The following is a 17438-nucleotide window of genomic DNA, read 5'->3' on the forward strand; positions in this document are numbered from 1 at the left end:
TCGCTCGCTGTTTCTCAGTGTTTATCAGTGTAATCTAGCGAGGCCTCTTCATGTCAAAATTGTCTACAACTGACTCATGATAAGAGGGCAAATTTGAATTAATAAAAAGCAAGTGTGAGGCACAAAAAGAAAAGCTTTAAGCATAAAGAATAATGCATTCATGAATTACTATATCACTCATGATTAATAAAAAATTTGATTTTATTCGCATCATGGTGATGGAATTCAAACTGCCATTAAAGTTCAACAATAACTGAAACAACACAGAAATTAGGAAATTAATGGAAAATAGAAATAAAATTTTGTCAAAATGTCTGAATGCCAGTCAAGATTAAATGTGAGTATTAGGCAAACAAAATAATGAACACATTTTCCAACAAAATATATTTTTCAGTGTGGGAAAGCTTTGGAAGCTCCTTTAGCCCTTCAGAAAAAATTCACCATCTCCTCCCCACAGCTGACTCAGACGTACTGTTCACTTCAGCAGCCTCAGAGTCCACTGGTTTATATTTTGACTGTCTCTCTCCTTTAGATCTCTCTGAGCTCACTTCAACAGTTTCTTCATCTAAACCATCGACTTGTCTTCTAGACCCCGTTCCAACAAGGCTGTTCAAAGAAGTTTTTCCTTTAATCGACACCTCTATATCAAGTCTATACCTATACAGCTGTTCCTGGTCTCTCTCTCTCTCTCTCTTTTCTCCTCTCTCCTCCCCCCACCCCCCTTTTTTTCTCCTCCTAAAGCCAACCGGTCAAGGCAGACGGCCGCCCACCCTGAGCCCGGTTCTGTTGGAGGTTTCTTCCTGTTAAAAGGGAGTTTTTCCTCCCCCCCGTCGCCAAGCGCTTGCTCTTTGTGGGAACTGTTGGGTTTTTCTCTGTAACAAAGTAAGGTCTTGACCGTACCCTGTAAAGTGCCTTGAGATAATGTATATTATGATTTGGCGCTATACAAATAAAATTGAATTGAATTGAATTGAAGCACTATTTTGACCTTAAAATCTAGAGCAAGTATAACTGAAAAGTTAACCGACTAAAAAAGATGCATTTGTGTGCACAAATAGTGAAACAATATTTCAGAATGTGAAATGTTTTATAGTCATATTTTTTAAAGACTTGTTCATTTTCATAGGAACATTTTTGTATTTTGGGTTCCTGGCAGCTTTATACTTTGTTAAACTGATAAAAAAAAAAACAACAACAAAATGAGAGACAAAAAAATGTCTTTGCTTTAATTATCAGAAAAAATGAACCAAGATCAGTCTGGATCCTGTCGTTAAAGTATCACACAGATATCCCAAATCAGATAGTAGTAGAATTATAATTCAAACTGAAGACAGTGAGGGCATCTGTCTCAAAGAGAAAATACCCATTTAATGTGTTTTACTCCTGCTGGTTACCACTGCCACTTGTCAGTTCTGGCTGTAGGGTTTAAAAACAATGAAAATATTCGCGAGTTTATGGGTCATTCTCCGTACAGCACACAAACACTGACAAGCTGTGCACACTGTGACAGAGACCACAGGAAGGTCTAAAAGTTTATTTCCTCCCAGCAAGAACTCATTACCCAGAGGTCGCCTTATTTTGGGCCACTCCCTAGCTCAAATGTCACAGCTCAAAACTCTAAACACGCCCTGCCCTCCATCATAAAAAGGTCACACGCTATTAAGGAACAGCTGATAACATCATTAGCTGCATCCAAAGTTATTTTTCCTCTATTTTATATGAATAATTCAAGTATCATTTAATCACAAGGGGGGTAACAGCGGGGGAGATGAGTGTGTGTCTTTGTCTGGTGTCTGATCTGTGTGAAACAGGATGAAGTTTTAATCTGTGCAAAGCAAATAACAGTGAAATTGACTGACAAGAGGGGTTTGATATAATTGTGCAGTCAAGTCAACACAATCCTGCGGAGAAAAGTAAAGATGTTTTGAATCATTTTACGTCCTTAGCAAGACCATTAACCGTGTACAAACATGGATAGAAATCATTTTGCCAGCTCCTGAAATGACACACTTGATACGACTGCTTAGATTTTATTCCTTTTTTTCCATCTGCATCACATTTGTTCATAGGAAATGTGTCTAAACAAAGCTCCCCATGATGCCCCTGCTGCTTAATAGGATGGTTTTCTCTTCCTCTGGCAGCTCATCAGCAGCAAAAGTTTCAAATTTGCATAGTTTTATTGTTGCACGTGAAAAACAGACTGGCATGCAACCCTGTACGGCTAGCTGGTTTGTAAAGTTAATGGCAAATCCCAGGAAGCAGCGGGCAGGGATGTCATTACACTGCAACAACAATAAACTAATTTAAATATATTTTTCATAATTTAAAAGATCTCTCTTACAGCATCTGTGGTGGAAAGTACATTTACTCAAGTACTGTACAATTTTGAGGTATATGTGCTTTAGTTGCATATTTCAACTAAAGCATTTTCTGTTACTTTATCCTCCTACTCCACTATGGTCTGTGCATGCCAGTCCGTGTGGCATTAGACCACTGGTTTAATCTTTAAACATTTTGTCTCGTACAAACAGTAGAGTTTATTTTGGGCCTTTTGTCGGAAGTGATTTCAGATGTGTAGTAAGCAGTCCCACTGAGGAAACTATTTCCCTTTGAATTCCCTGCCATTGATCTTGTGGACCAATGCCTTGGTTGGAAACCACTGGGCTAAAGATAATAAAACTAGCTCCACTTCAATCAGCTGCAATAGTAAAATGCTGCTTGATGCACCAGTATTAACAATCTTATGACGTCAGATAACAATATTTCAGTCACAACAGCTGTTTTATAGTGATAAAACTAGTTTGATTAGTTTTAGAACTAGTTTTACTTTTTATGCCTTTAGTAAATTTGACTGAAATAAATTTTAATTGCAGGACATTTACTTGTATTGGAGAATTTTTTACATTGTTGTATTGCTACTTTTACTTTGAGTAAAGTAGATATGATTACATCTTCCACAACAGCACAACAATCAAAAAAAGATTTTGTACAGATTTTCAAAAAAACAAATGCTATTTTTGTCATGTGAGCTATAAATACATTATGATATTATACAGTCAGAGGCATTACTTCAGGAATTCATCAGAAATTATAATATGACGGCTCAGTTACTTTTATAATAATAAAGCAAGTTCTTTATTTTTTGTCTTGTGTAATATTTTATTTTTGAACCTTAAATGTGTTCAGTCCTTTTGTCAGGTCAAGTCATCCTTTCCAAAATGTGTCTACCTCTTTATCCCTCCCCTTGTTGTTATTATTTTTGGAACTCTCCAAAGAAAATTATAAACCAGGGAAATCCTGTCCTCACTGAGCCCAGGATAGCTTAATACGACTGCCTTTTTTAACAGGGGCGATTTCCTTGATTTATGATTTTCTTTGGAGAGTTCCAAAAATAATATCCGGGTTTTCCTCTGTCACCTGTGAATTATGACTGTTGCCCCTGAATGGAAAAGACCTAGTGGTTGCCATTGACTATCCACTTATTGAGTCATGTTGTCCAAAACTTTCCATATCTTTACTATGAATTGTGATATGTGGCTAATTTATTCATATTTATTGAAGATACGCACTCAGTATACTTAATTAGCTATATTTATTCCATATTTATTTTTTCTGGAACATGTATCTATTGTGAAATTTATCTTTTTGTAACTACCTATATGCTGGATCTGCCTCAAATGTCTCTGAAGGCCAGAAGGAAAATGTTACAGTTTTGACTGTTGCCCCCAGTGGCCAAAGACATCCGATACATACACACCTGTCTTGGATTGCAGCTATAATTACCTGCTGGCTTCTTTGTTTCAGCCCTTACAAATAAAGGCTTTTTAACTTTTTGAACCTACTGAGTGACTGGATCTGGAATTTTTTTTGTCATCCTTGACTGAAATCTTCCAACTGCTCATTCACAAATTATTGAATGTTTAAACTGAAAGCTTAAACAGAAGTTGTGGATAAAAATAAGGGACAAAAGCTGTAAAATGTAGTTTTTGGTCTGTTTTTTGTTCTGTTTTTTGTACTGTAACCTTCATTGTAACTGTATAAGAAAATAATAGGGGAAAAAAAGCACTGTCACCAGCTGAATGTCAAGTATCAAGAGGTCAAAGGTCAACAGAGAGTGACAGTTGAACAAAGACATCTGTCCTCTCTTGTATTTTTTCAATTCACATTGAAGTGAAAATAATTCAAATGAATTGAACTGAAATGAGAGAAGGAGACGGATGAGAGACTGAGTAAGAGAATGAACGAGTGAGGGAGAGGAACCAGCTTATGATGAAGTGACTAATCCGATAGGATTACACGTCTAAATGGAGTTTAGGACTTCTCTTGAAGGAGAGAGAGAGAGAGAGAGAGAGAGAGAAAGAGAGAGAGAGAGAGAAATGGGGGAGACCTGAAGGCTTATATGGAAGGGAAAGACATGAAAGGTAATTAACATTTTAACATTTACTAGATTAGTGATCCCCAACCTATGGTTCAGGAACCCTCCAGTGGAACAAAGGATACACGTGAGAGACGAGACAGGAAAAAAAGAAATACACTTTCTGCTACATCATTTTAAATTAATAGTTTTGGTCTGTTCTAAGCTTTGTTTTTTGAGAAATATTGGATGGTTTTAATCTTGAAGCCTTGAGCCTTTATTAAAATGACATACTATGAAAAGTTTAGAGGTGAAATCATGTAACTCACAGATTTCTGACACCTGTGATGAGGGGTCACCTGTAGACACTGCTTCACTTTGAAAGGTCACAAGTGACAAAGGTTGGAACGAGAAAGCCCCGAATCATGAGAGATGAGAGCTATGTTGAGGAAGTACAAGGCTGAGCATCAAGAGAGGACATAGATTGTAAATGTTTCTGATGCTTTGTCTACTACTTTTTATGCTGCTGTGTTGGCCTGGTCTCCTTAGCAACATATTTGAATCTGATATGAATATTAACTCAATAACAAACTTTTAAACCCAAAGTAAATGTAAACAACACTCAAACTGCTCTTAGACTTTCTTGTGGTATGCATACATTTACATCAGTATGAGTGTAAAAAGGAGTGCAACTATTTTTACTTCTCTGTGAATATGAAATTTCAAGTAGAGCATCAACCTGTCACTTTATTATTTAGATCTTTAACCAGATGTGAAGTTAGCAGCCTTTTTTCCCCCTTTGGTCACAGAAACATTAAATCATCCCCCGCCTGAAAGCAACAACAACAGATCATTATTGTCAATCATAAATCAGTTACATCTATTTCATTCTTTTCCAGCCATCTATATCCGAAGAGCTTCAGTGAAGCAATTAGCATAGCACATAGTTTTGTTGTTGTTGTTGTTGTTCTTGTTGTGACACCTCATAGTTGCACCACAGCCCACAGAGCACTGAGAGCGGCTCCTGCTGGTTTGGTAGAAAACAGCGAGTTGCTGTTACATCACATCGTGTCCAACTGCTTGAAATTTGATCTCAAGAAACAGAGAGAGGAGGGCCACGGGAAAGAGCAAGAAACAGAGAGAAGTGGGACGACCAGCTGTATATCAAAGCAGTCTGCATCTGTATGTGGTCTGGTTTCTGCTCAACTTTGCCTTCATTTATGCCTGTGTATGTGAAAGGGTTATGACTGGAAAGTAGTTGGTGGTGTGCCCAGATTGCTACGATTGCAGGTTATGAAATACTACCTTACGCCCTGATACCACCTACCGTCTAAGTTCAAAGGTTGCTAACGTTCAGTGGTTGCAGAACAGGGAGTTTTGACAGAAAGGTAAGACCCCGGCGGCCTTCAGTACTGTTACTTGCTTGTAGTTTGTTCACATTCTTTTGGTGGAATGGATTGACATGTTAATGTTTTTCTTGCTGTGCTGTAACATGTAAGTTGAGCAGCACTCCGCTTCTATGCAAGAAACTAACATATGTTGTCAGCAGGACATGACAAATAAATAAATGCCCATATTTTCAAATCTGTGATTGTGTAGTCAACCTCTGTATTAAGGCAGCCTGCTGTACCTGGGACTGTCTAACTTTCAGCCCACCATTGAATGATTTCCATCACATTACATTTTGAATCAGACTTAATGCAGACAATGTGCAGGAGTTCATTCTAGCTTGTCTTTAGGGGTTTCCCATCAAATACAGAATTGGTTTTGGTTTTCTTGCCATTTTAATGTTAGAATGTTTGGAAGATCTGTGGCTTGTGAAAAATGGATCCAATATTTATTTCGGTGACACTACACTGCAATAATCTTGGAGAGAGAAAAAACAAAGCCACTGATAACTCTTTACAGGCCATGAGCGTAGAAAACAAACTAAGGTATCCAGCTATGTCCAATCACTGTCACATTTAGTTTTATTCGGGAAACTGCACCCCTGCATAGTGTCCATTAGTTTCTATGCATTATGTACCACATAATTAAACTCTGCTGTATTTGAACAGCTTGAATAGGTATCTGTCTTCCTGTTTGACCTGTTTCTGCCTCAGGGACAAAACACGCCTCTAAGGAAAAACAGTATTAAATAAATTTCAGCAGACACTCTCCCAGTACTGCCAGGTTTGGGACAATGTTCTATTTACCCCCAGTTAAAAACAGGAGGGAAGGTAATGATGAAGATATCAAAACGTTTGGATCCTGTTAGCGGGCTAAAACTTTGTTTTGTTTTCCTATTTCCCCAAAATCAAATGGTTGAAAAATATTTATCTACATTGGCTATTTAAAAATAGGAGGTTTAATATGATTATTGAATATACTGTTGAATTCAAACCCAGTCAGTTATAATTCCTTTCATTCATTTTAGAAATGTAAAATGTGTTTTCCATTTACTGTTTGACTTTGAAGTCAATTCAAATTCTAGAACTAAACAGGAACTCGTTGTAAGTTAAAAGAAACATTATTATGCAGCAGCTTTTAAATGTGTGTTTGGGATTTTCTTTTTTTCTTAATGGCGCATGCTCACTCACAAATTAGGCTGCAGTGACTGTGCAGTGATGTGTTACAAACTGGAAAGCTGCTTTAACAGCCCCTAAATTCTATTATGTTTACACCTTTACACAATGTTTATTTAGAGACTTCTGAGAACTCCTTTAATGTGTCTAAGCCTGAGTAAGTCACTTATTAAATGAAATGACTCACTGTCATCATTCATCCACCATGACTTTTGACCTTTTCACCCCAATTTCTGACCAGAACCTGACATTAGGTCACAGATTACTCTCATCTGTCGTGTTTATGTATAACATGTTTGCCATTGTCAACAGGTTTTGGCAGACTTCATGAAATTTTGCCTTTACCTTTAAACTTGCTGGCTTGCTGAAAGGTTAAATGCAAGACATTTAAGGGAAACATAAAGGAAACCCAACTGTCTCTTTTTTTCCCCGCTGACAGATGGAGTGTGTCTCTTTCCCGCCACTGTCCCGTGTAGCCATTTGTGGTGGCACCCATGGAAATGAGATGTCAGGAGTGTATATGGTGAGAGAAGTACAGAAGCAGAAGGTAGAAGCTGGATCTGTCTCTGTATTTACTGTCCTATCAAACCCACGTGCTGTGGATGCTTGCAAAAGATACACAGATACAGATCTCAACCGCTGTTTCACAGACACCTTGCTGAAGTAAGTTGAAAAAGTTCTATAGAAACTTTTTGAGAGAACAGATCAATACCTCTAACTCTAAAGAGAAACTGGAAAGTGCTAGTTTATGAGTAAACTCTTACTCTTGTTAACTGTTAACTACTATATGTTCTGGCTTCCAGTGCCCCCATAACTGATTCAACGCCGTATGAGCTGAGGCGAGCCCAGGAGTTGAATGCTCAGCTTGGACCCAAAGGAAGTGAAGAGGCTGTGGATATGCTCTGTGATCTCCACAACACCACTGCCAACATGGGCCTGTGCCTCATCTTTTACTCCATAGACTGGATCACCCTGCACATTTACAAATACATACAGGTACAAGCTTCACTGATTCAAGAGACACAATTTTAGGGATACAATTTCACTTCACAACATGCCGCTTTCTGATTTAGGCTGCAATGGCGCCAAAGTATGCATGTAATACAACGAACACAGAGCAAAAAGTGCTGGGACTGCAGGTCTCATTATGGATGTCTATCTTTAAATATGTTCGATTCATTACTGCATTTTATTTACCTGTAACATTAAGAATTTACTAATTATTATGAAGAAAGTCAGTGTGTGATCTTTGTGCTCATGAAAACATGAAAAGAGAAATAAGTCAGTTTTGTACAATAACTGTTGTTACAAACACCATGTGGAGATGGTTTGGAGGAATAAGATTAATCACTGTAGTAACAATAAAAGTGAGACATGGATGAAAGTTTTTTTTGTTAATGTAGGAGTGCATGTACAATGATCAACAGCCTGAACAGTGGATTATTTTAACAATAATTCAAATAAAATATTTTTTTTACATAAACATATAAAAGTGTTTGATAAGGAACCCTTAAACTAAACTAAAGACCTGCAGGATATGCTTAGCGGGACATGCTGGCTGCTCTCTGGAGCTACTCAGTGAGCTTAAAGCTCATGCCAGCATGCTTACATTGCCACAATTACAATGGTGACATGTTGATGCTAAGCAGGTATAATGTTTATTATGTTCACCTTCTTAGTTTAGTGTGTTAACATGCCAACAACTGCTAATTTGCACAAAAGTACAGTTGAAGTTAGTTGTGCAGGTATTTAGTCATAAACCAAAAAACTGGAAAAACTGTGTGGTGGACAGACCAAACAAATTTTTATTTGCTTCTGCTTAAGTCATTTTTGTCCCAGTAATTTTACTGCCACGTACCACTATTTTGTCACTAAGCTAATGTGCTCTTCACTCACTTCCACCATAAAGCTGTGTGTTGCATGTGAAAGTGACAGTTCGGGTTATTTGAAGTGGGGTAATGTGAGGTAGTCATGCATAGTCAGTGTATTACCTGCAGTATATTCAGATCAGTGTGCTGCCAGTCTAGACAAGCAGAGCGATGTGCTGTCTTAGATATTTTTAAAAGTTGCCCACCAAAACAATCCAATATCTGTTTAAATGTACGCTTCATTTAGAATATTTTCAGTGCTTTATCTTCCTGTCAAAACAAAGTGAAGTTTAGCTGCGGCTGGTGTAATATAGTGCACGTCATAGGTGCGCAGAAATACGGTAGTTTAGTTCGGTTGCTGAGAAAAATGCAGTACCAAAGGAAAGTGCTGTTTTGACTGGAAGATAAGGTGCTGAAAATATTCAAAATGATGTGTGCATTTAAACGGACATTGGTTTGTTTCTGTGTGCGTCTTTTAAAAGTGTCTAAAACACGTTTTTTTCTGCTGGCCCCTGTGCACAGTGGCACATCTCTCTGCTAGTGTGCCATGTTCCCTGTTATGCCTCTTAAATGCTGATCTGAATCTACTGCAGGTAATACACTGACTATGCACGACCACCTCACACAAGCCCACGTCAAATAACCCAAACTATCCCTTTAAAGCTCACAGGGTTGTGTTGAAGCATGCTGCTGTAAATAGTTGATCTATTTGCTTTCCAGAGCAAGATAACCTCTGTGCCTGTGAGAGCAATCCAGCTGGATATACCCATCTCTGAGGCTTACTCCTTAGAGTCAGTGGGCAAGCATGGCTTTGGTAGGTGTATGTATATTTGAATGTGTCTGCAGAAAGGTTAGGGATTTCTTTTGTCTGAATTAGTGAATTGATTAAAGCGTTACATTTTGCTATTGTTCGTCTTGTTCTCTGCAGCAATTGAGGCCGGGCCTCAACCCAACGGTGTGCTCAGAGCCGATATCTTTAACATGGTGAAAGAGGCGGTGGATCTCACAATAGAATGGCTTCAGCTATTCAACTCTGGTAAGAAACAAACAACCACTGATATTTAACAGGCAGGATCACGTTAATTATACACACACACTTACCTGTAGTGGTATCTGACCGTGGAGATAATTTTGGTTCAGGTTTTAAATTATCTGTACCTCTGAGATTTGTGCCTCCACCCCACGACAACTGACATTCCAGGACAAATCTAAGAAGCAGATATTTCAAAACCAAGCCGACTTAAACTACAACTATCTAAATGGCAAGACACTACATGTGATGAGTGATAAAATGCCTTCTTGAAATTTGGTTGCACTTTTTAAATGACTTCTGTAACTGTGTAGCTGTGAGCCTCCTGGAGTGCACCAGCATTACTGCTGTGCTCTGCCAACAGGAAGCACTTTTGAAGGAGGTGAAGTTGAAGCATACGCTTTGACGAAGAGCGTAGACTACCCAAGGGATCCTACGACCAATGAGATTACTGCTGCCATTCACCCCCAGCTACAGGTACAGGACATCTGGGAGAGATGCATGCACACATAAGCCTTCACTTAAAGTAACTGTTTGACATTTCAGGTAATATGCTTATGTGCTTTCTTGTCAAGAGTTAGATGAGACGATTGATACCACTCTTACATCAGTACACCAAACAGAAAGCTAAAGCAAGCAGCTGGAGCCTTGTCATCATTGAGAGGTTGTCAGGGGCTCCAAGAAAAAGTCTGGAAAATAACCTCCTGTAAAACTACAAATTGTTGTTTTTACTTCCATATTTGTTTGGATTAAAAAAAAACAAAAAAAAAAACAGATAAAGCATGTTCATTAATAAACTTTTGAGGTGCTGCTTCTCATTTAACACTCGGCAATAAAGCAAACACCCGTATTCCCAAAATGTTGAACTACCCCTCGAAACAATAGTACACACCATTTGAACCCTTTACATGCTAACATAAATCCATAAAGCAAGGAACCCCGTTTGGGAAACATTAAATGCCACATATGCATTCAAAAGCTGCCTTGGTGCATAATGACTCACCTGTTAGTGTTCTCTGTCTGCCTCCAGGATAATGACTTCAAGCTCCTCCAACCAGGTGACCCCATATTCCTGTCATTTTCTGGGGAGACGGTGAAGCACGAGGGAGAAGAACTCTACCCTTTCTTTGTCAATGAATGTGCCTACTATGAGAAGAAGATTGCTTTCCATTTAGCTCGAAAGATCACTCTGACCTTCCCGTCCGTTAGTGTGAAGAAGGACTGAGAGTGGAGAGACACAATGAGACCAACATACACTGTAGCGATTTCCAATTACAATTTAACAGATAATATGCACAGTACTTGTATATGATGTTTTTAATCATCTCAAATGATTCATGAAGCAATACACAAATGTATGCAATGAATTTTAAATATTCTGCAGGTGCTGGACACAATAACGTGATTACCTCCTTGCAATTCAATGCAATAAAGCAGCAGTGCAACAGTACAACCTCTGTGAGGCTTAAAAGGAAGCTCATGTATGACACTCGGGTTGTTGTTGTTGACATATTTGACTAAATGATACTGCTCAGGTGCTGGAGTTACAATCCTCCATCTCCAGCATATTAACTAGTATTAATTGTTCATTCACCTTTTTTGCACTGCGGCAATGATGCAAAACACCATGTTTGAATAAATGGGTCACTTTAAACAGTCGGTGTGTTTTGACATCACTCCGATCTTTTTAAGTTCTTAGGATTTTACAGAAAGTGAATGTTCATGTGCCTGCACAATCGCTGTAAAGGTAATGTGGCTGTCAGTCAAAGGAAATGAATGTTCAGGCATTCTTATGCAGAGTACAGAGAACAAGGTGTCTTAAAAGCAGTTATTTAGTCTGGCATGTTAAACTATACAACAGAATGGCTGAATCATCATTTCGATAATGATCATAATTAAAACTGGTGGATTAAAACTGGCACTGATTGGTCAAGACAATACACTGTAAATAAACATTATTCCATTCCATCATATAATGAAAGGGATAAAATGTGCAAGTAAAACTATTGCAATGGTATAAAGATATTAATATAATGCTGCAGTTTGATGATAATCAACTGTGCAGTGAGGACTTCTTTTCATAAAATGATAATGATAATTAAAAAAAATAACTACAGAAGTGAGTAAATGTCAAATTTATTAATACAGTGTGTTTCATAATACATATAAACATTTACAAAAGCCATAGTGTACACACATCAGAAGTGTAACAAATCATTGTGATACAAAAATATCACAATCTGTATTCTGGTGCTGGTACAATGAGCAAATTTTGGAATTTGACACACACAAAAAAGGTAGTAACTTCAATCACTTTCCACACAAATGTATAAAGATGTAGATTCAGGAGGATTTGCACTTACCAATGAAGATTTTGCAAATTCTATTGTTCTTCAAAGTCTCCTTGACTTTGAGGTATCACCAACAAACATCTGAAAGACTTTTATTGATTCAAAACCTATATTTGGCAGTCAAACCAGTCAGTCAAGTAACTGCTGAAAATGAGCTCTGAAGGAACACAGAGCTAACTATGCGATTAACATACATTAGATTTAAACAGTGAAAAGGCAGTGGTATAATTTGGGGCTGAAACATTAAAATTTAGACATTACAAAGAGGTCACGGGTTTGCTCGAGTGGCATCAAATCAATTTAGTCTTTTTAACATTCAAATTAACAGTTTCAATAAATATTACGTCTATAAACGAGGGTCACAATGGAAGATGAGTGGTTTCATTTTTAGTGAGTGACATTTAGTGACATTTAGTCAACCCATACCACAGACAGAAATCAAAAATTACCACAGATGATGGAAATGTCATCTTAAAAAGCATGCACAGTAAAGGCTCGATATTTAAGACTATGCAAAATTAGAACAGAACAAAAAACATCCAAAAATAAAAACTATAGTTTCATTTCGTATTTTTCATGCACTTTTAGAGCGAAGATATCCTGATTAGATAACTGCAGGTGTGTTATTTGTGACAGTGCACATTTATAACTGATTTAAGGGCAATGTGGTGAGCGGCTTTAGAAGCAATGGCAACCGAAAAGAAGGCAATGAATTACTGCACAGCAACACAGTTAACACCCGAAATAACAAATGATCCCTAATATCTGGGAGTTAAAATACATTAAGAACATGCTTTGGGTAAGATACAGGTTGAAGATGCTAAGAAAACAAAAACAAAGGTGAGATAACAAAACTTAAGGATATTACAACTATTTATGAGCACTTATGATGATTAGCTGCAATCTGGTTTAGTTTATTCAGCTTTTAGGTCTGTGATACCATGTAATTGCTTTTTCTATCTAAAGTATTGTTACAGAGGAGGAGTTAGAGTCTCTTCATTCACTTCACCTCTTTTCATAAGACAAAAGATGTGTGACGAAGTCCTCAGATCAGTAGGCTGTTTTAAGGTACTGCACACTGTTGTTGGAGTTGTCCCTCTATTCTTTTATGCGACCCTGTACGCAGTCATGCGGGTGTAGTTCTTGCGGTGACTCCTGGCTGCCCACAGGAACAAAGCAGCTGCCATCATCTGCAGGGGGAAGGAGATGAGGGCGAGGTAGAGGGACCAGCCCAGCGAGCCATGCACCCCATCTGGTGGTACGGAGTACTGGTGTAGCAAATCCACCCCCGCCAAGAAACAGCAGACAGTGCCCAGAGAGCACAGACCTGATGAGTAGAAGTAGAAACTGCATGAATTCAAATGTTGTATCAAGTTGGGTCCAAATAACACAGGTTAAAAAAAAAAAAAAAAAAAAAAGTCTGAACTATAGCTTCAAGAAAACTCGCTGAGAAAATCCCAAACCTATCTTTTAATTTTATATTTACAACACACAAGGTTTCATTCACGCACTGCATCATAGCAGAGGAACTCCACCTCCTCACAAATGAAGACCACTCTAACTAATGTCAGATAAAATCATTAGTTTTGTGAAATCTTAACATGAATCTACCTAAGAAAGAGTACAGAGGTGATACGTCACACAGCAAAGGCCACAAAGTGATTGTTTAGAAACATGAGAAGCATTAGGATCTGTTTGATTCACCATAGAAAGTGACAACCATCGATTGATTACATTGTATGCTCCTTTCACAGTTAAAAATCATGATGTCAGGAAAATAAGAAAACCTTCAGGGTTTCTCAGTTAGGGAAAGTAAAGGAAAATGGACTAATCAGTCACAGTCTGGTGTGAACGTTTTCATAAAAACTCACCTCACAAACAGAAGTGTCACCGCTGATCAAACACCAGGCTGAAGTTAGTTTGAAGTTTGATCATCACCAGCTGGACACGTTAGAGCAGGGGGACGCTCAAAATGAACTAGTCTGTACGCCGTGTCGTCAACCGCATTGAAAAGCAAAAGTCTTTCTAACTGCTGCGAACAGCCACACTTGAAGCTTGGGTGAGAAGCTGGCAAACACTTTCACTTTCAGACAGTCGTTCCTAGAGGTCACTAAAAGTGTTGCACACGTATGACGCAACACCGTTGGATGCAACCCCAAGTTTTAACATTGGAAAGGTGTCGGAGAGCGAATTTCGGACAGTGACACCGTTGGTGACAAGAAGCACTGGTTGTGAACCCTTTCGCTGGGAGTTCCCTGACAGGCATTATCACAGTCGACGTGTGAGGACACGCCACCGTCCCATCTGTTCCACCACTGACATGTCATCACTCCAAAACAGCTGAGATTTTATCACATTCACTCCCCCGGTTGGCACATCCCACCTACCATGTACATATGTACCATGTACAGGGGAATGCTACAGGCTTCAAACTGCTGTTACTGCTTCAAACACATTTTATTGTCAGCAGATCTGTGTCAACTGCAGTTATGTTAAAGAGCACAAAGCAACGGGTCTACCTCTCCATCTGTTCTCAAATACCCCATGGGAGATTCTACCATCGAACACGGTACTGTATGTTTACAAGGAAGTCTGCTTGACTGACTCACAGTTCATGGTGAAGGCTGACGTTTGCCTAAACTTGTCTTATCTTGTTCATGTACCTGCTGAAATGGTGGAGAGTACTAAGACTAAACCCAACCCTTCAGAAACCTATGGGTGACGTGAGAGATACCATGTCGGTCAACACCAGCCTACAGTTTGAATAACGGTTTGTAATGCGCAGAATTTCTCTCACCTGCTAGAAGATGGAGCACCCCCACACCCAAGGTGGGGGTGAAGCTGCGGCACAGGCAGGCGCAGACCCCAACGAGGCCGCTGAGGAAAACCAAGGCCAGAGACACCAGGGGCAGGAGAAACTGACATCTCCAGAGATCTGCACAACCCGACAATAATAACAGCTTAAACTCTTCAAACCCACGTACAAAAAAGATGGCAGGTGCATGTAAAGACAGTAAAGGGAAGGAAACAGAGCAGGATGGTCACAGTTTGAGGTAAACGGACATTTGCTGGATGTAGATTTAACAACTTAAAGCAAGAAATAAATTAATAAAAAAAAAAAATCTGTGTTGGTCTTCAAGGCTGGAGCAACCGGGTGAATACTGAGACATGATAAGCTAAAACGTGATCTCAGAGGGTAGACTTACATGTTCTCAGCAGATCTTCCTCAGTGTTGTGGTTTCCAGGGTATTTGTACTTTGGAGTAAACTGCTGAGGAAGAGTGAAGCTCACACACTGGGTCTCCATCTTGGGATCTAAAGAGAGAGCAAAAAACCCACTCAGCTGTCTTAAAGACATGTGCAGTGATACTGTTTAAATATCGTTTACTTATATATAGGATATTATGTTAAGCTGGGCAATATGATGATATACTGATATATATATATATATATATATATACATACACAGAAAAAAATCCTTGTATGTGAAAACATACTTGGCAATAAAACTGATTCTGATTCTGATATTTATACTGAAGCAACTTTTATTGTTGTTGGAGGTAATGCAATGCATCAAAGAGCAGGAGTGATGAGCATTTCTGCTCACAGGATTTTTTGCCTTAAGGTTGTTAAGTATCTCGATATTTTGGGTATTTCATTACCAAAAAATTCATTCAGCCAGAAACAGACATTCACATCGAGTTATTTGAAAATGAATCAATTGAATCACCATAACACTTACTAAACTGCAATGTGTATAACAAGGCTATGATTGAAAATTTTATCCATATGGTGTCCATCTTAAGGATAATGTTCATAACTTTCCCCTTAGAATAATTTTAGAGTTTGACGAAACAATTTTTTCAACAGTTTTAAATCATCATACTCCATTTCCGTCTGATCATGTGTTTTAATTAAGCCATTCAAAACATCCATTGTCCCATTATGTTTGCTTTATCGCTGGTTTGGTCAACAAAATGTCAAAAGAATTGTGGCAAAAAATGGCAATCACATTTTCACCATTTTCATTTTCACCAGTCCAACGTTTTGTCTGCAGACAGCCGTCCAACACATCCAAAAGCCATTAATAGGACATATGAGAAAAAGGAGCAGCAAACCTTGCCATTTGAGAATCTGGAACCTGAAACGTATCCACAATTTTTGCTTGAAATTTACTGAAGCAATTATTTGATTACCAAAAAGATTTCAGCTTTGAAAATGTCCCCGCAATTCATATTTAGTATGATTTCTAATTTTCTGTTATAGAATTTCAAACAGAAGGCTGTGGATAAGGTGAATGTCTGTCATCACAACCAGAGCTTATAATGACAAAACTGCAGAAAGGGTCCATACCTGGCTCTTTAAACCAGTGCGACTGACTGGGCACTAGGATGCACCTCCACCACAATCCCAGAGTGCCGTTCAGCCGGAACATGGTGTCACTGTAGGTCTTCTCATCAAACTCTCCATGGATGAACTCGTCTCTGAGCTCGGAGGCATTGCTGCCCTCATGTTTAACCGGTGGACTGTTGTACTGATACCACTGCTGAGTCCCCACAGCCACGGACAGGTACACTGTGGCCAGCAGGCTCAGCACTGAGCCGATGACCAGAGCTGTGGCGTACCGATTATCTACCATGGTCTAAAAGAAGACAGCTCGTTTTGAGAGGTCACTGATGATTAAAAAAAAAAAAAAAAAAAGTGTCACAGTATCCTAGCGTTGTATTTCATTTCATCGTTTTGCTTTTGTGCTGCATTTTGAGAATGTCCCAAACAAAGAGGCGCTCCTCACAACCTGCCGAGAAGAACCATAAACACACACAGGTTCATGTTTAGCTCATTTATTAACAAATGCTGTACTAAAGCCCGCTGGCCGTCTGTTTCACATACAACAGTGAGTTTGTTTTAGTTGTTTCATACCGGTTATAATAAGGAAGATAGCTTCACCTTCGGTTGTATGACAAAGTTAGCATCGTACTAGCTAGCTTACACTAACCATAGGTAGCTACAGCTAGCTGCACAGTTACCGAAACATTTAACTGAGAGCTTAGGGTTGAATATTTGATTTAAGGTATTTCTTTTACCTCATCGCTGGACAATACGCCCTAATATGAGCGTGGACGGCGGCGTTCATTAAATTTCCAGAAGGCTTCCGCCCTCTTCTTCACTGTTCTTAAGTTTTCTTTTTTTCTTCTTCTTCTTGGGTTTGATGGCCGGTTGGGAAACACACAGGCTCAGTATCCAAGCATTGTGCTTCATTTTGCCGTTACCG

General features: G+C 38.8%; 3 protein-coding genes across 10 annotated transcripts in view; 2 read left to right on the forward strand and 1 right to left on the reverse strand.

Moving 5' to 3' along the window:
* acsl1a (acyl-CoA synthetase long chain family member 1a) overlaps positions 1-11470 on the forward strand; it is a 50827-nt gene extending 39357 nt beyond the window's left edge. For all 4 annotated transcript variants that reach the window (XR_011694291.1, XR_011694289.1, XR_011694292.1 and 1 more), the window contains exon 22: positions 11352-11470. The gene's annotated coding sequence lies outside the window, so the exon portion shown is untranslated. The remainder of the gene's footprint in view (positions 1-11351) is intronic.
* On the forward strand, positions 4399-11470 carry LOC139635799 (N-acyl-aromatic-L-amino acid amidohydrolase (carboxylate-forming) B-like). Of its 3 annotated transcripts, none has more exons than XM_071503272.1 (7): positions 4399-4421; positions 7358-7581; positions 7722-7914; positions 9507-9600; positions 9715-9822; positions 10181-10293; positions 10847-11470. In XM_071503272.1, the coding sequence occupies exons 2-7, from the start codon at positions 7358-7360 to the stop codon at positions 11039-11041; spliced, it is 927 nt and encodes a 308-aa protein (XP_071359373.1). In that variant the 5' UTR covers positions 4399-4421; the 3' UTR covers positions 11042-11470. The 3 variants fall into 3 exon arrangements, with proteins under 3 accessions (XP_071359373.1, XP_071359371.1, XP_071359372.1); XM_071503270.1 differs by lacking the exon at positions 4399-4421 and adding an exon at positions 5413-5742; XM_071503271.1 differs by lacking the exon at positions 4399-4421 and adding an exon at positions 5512-5536.
* A 466-nt stretch (positions 11471-11936) lies between these two features.
* On the reverse strand, positions 11937-17404 carry cldnd1b (claudin domain containing 1b). Of its 3 annotated transcripts, none has more exons than XM_071503275.1 (5): positions 17251-17404; positions 16520-16808; positions 15374-15481; positions 14965-15102; positions 11937-13494 (listed from the first exon to the last, which is right to left on the reverse strand). In XM_071503275.1, the coding sequence occupies exons 2-5, from the start codon at positions 16803-16805 to the stop codon at positions 13274-13276; spliced, it is 753 nt and encodes a 250-aa protein (XP_071359376.1). In that variant the 5' UTR covers positions 16806-16808; positions 17251-17404; the 3' UTR covers positions 11937-13273. The 3 variants fall into 3 exon arrangements, with proteins under 3 accessions (XP_071359376.1, XP_071359375.1, XP_071359374.1); XM_071503274.1 differs by having other exon boundaries at positions 16520-16839; positions 17251-17401; XM_071503273.1 differs by having other exon boundaries at positions 16520-16961; positions 17251-17400.
* Positions 17405-17438: the final 34 nt, after the last annotated feature.

The sequence above is a fragment of the Trachinotus anak genome, unplaced genomic scaffold, assembly GCF_046630095.1.
Source record: "Trachinotus anak isolate AG129_WGS33_773 ecotype Australia unplaced genomic scaffold, CSIRO_AGI_Tana_v1 ptg000019l, whole genome shotgun sequence".
In the NCBI taxonomy this organism is placed as follows: domain Eukaryota; kingdom Metazoa; phylum Chordata; class Actinopteri; order Carangiformes; family Carangidae; genus Trachinotus; species Trachinotus anak.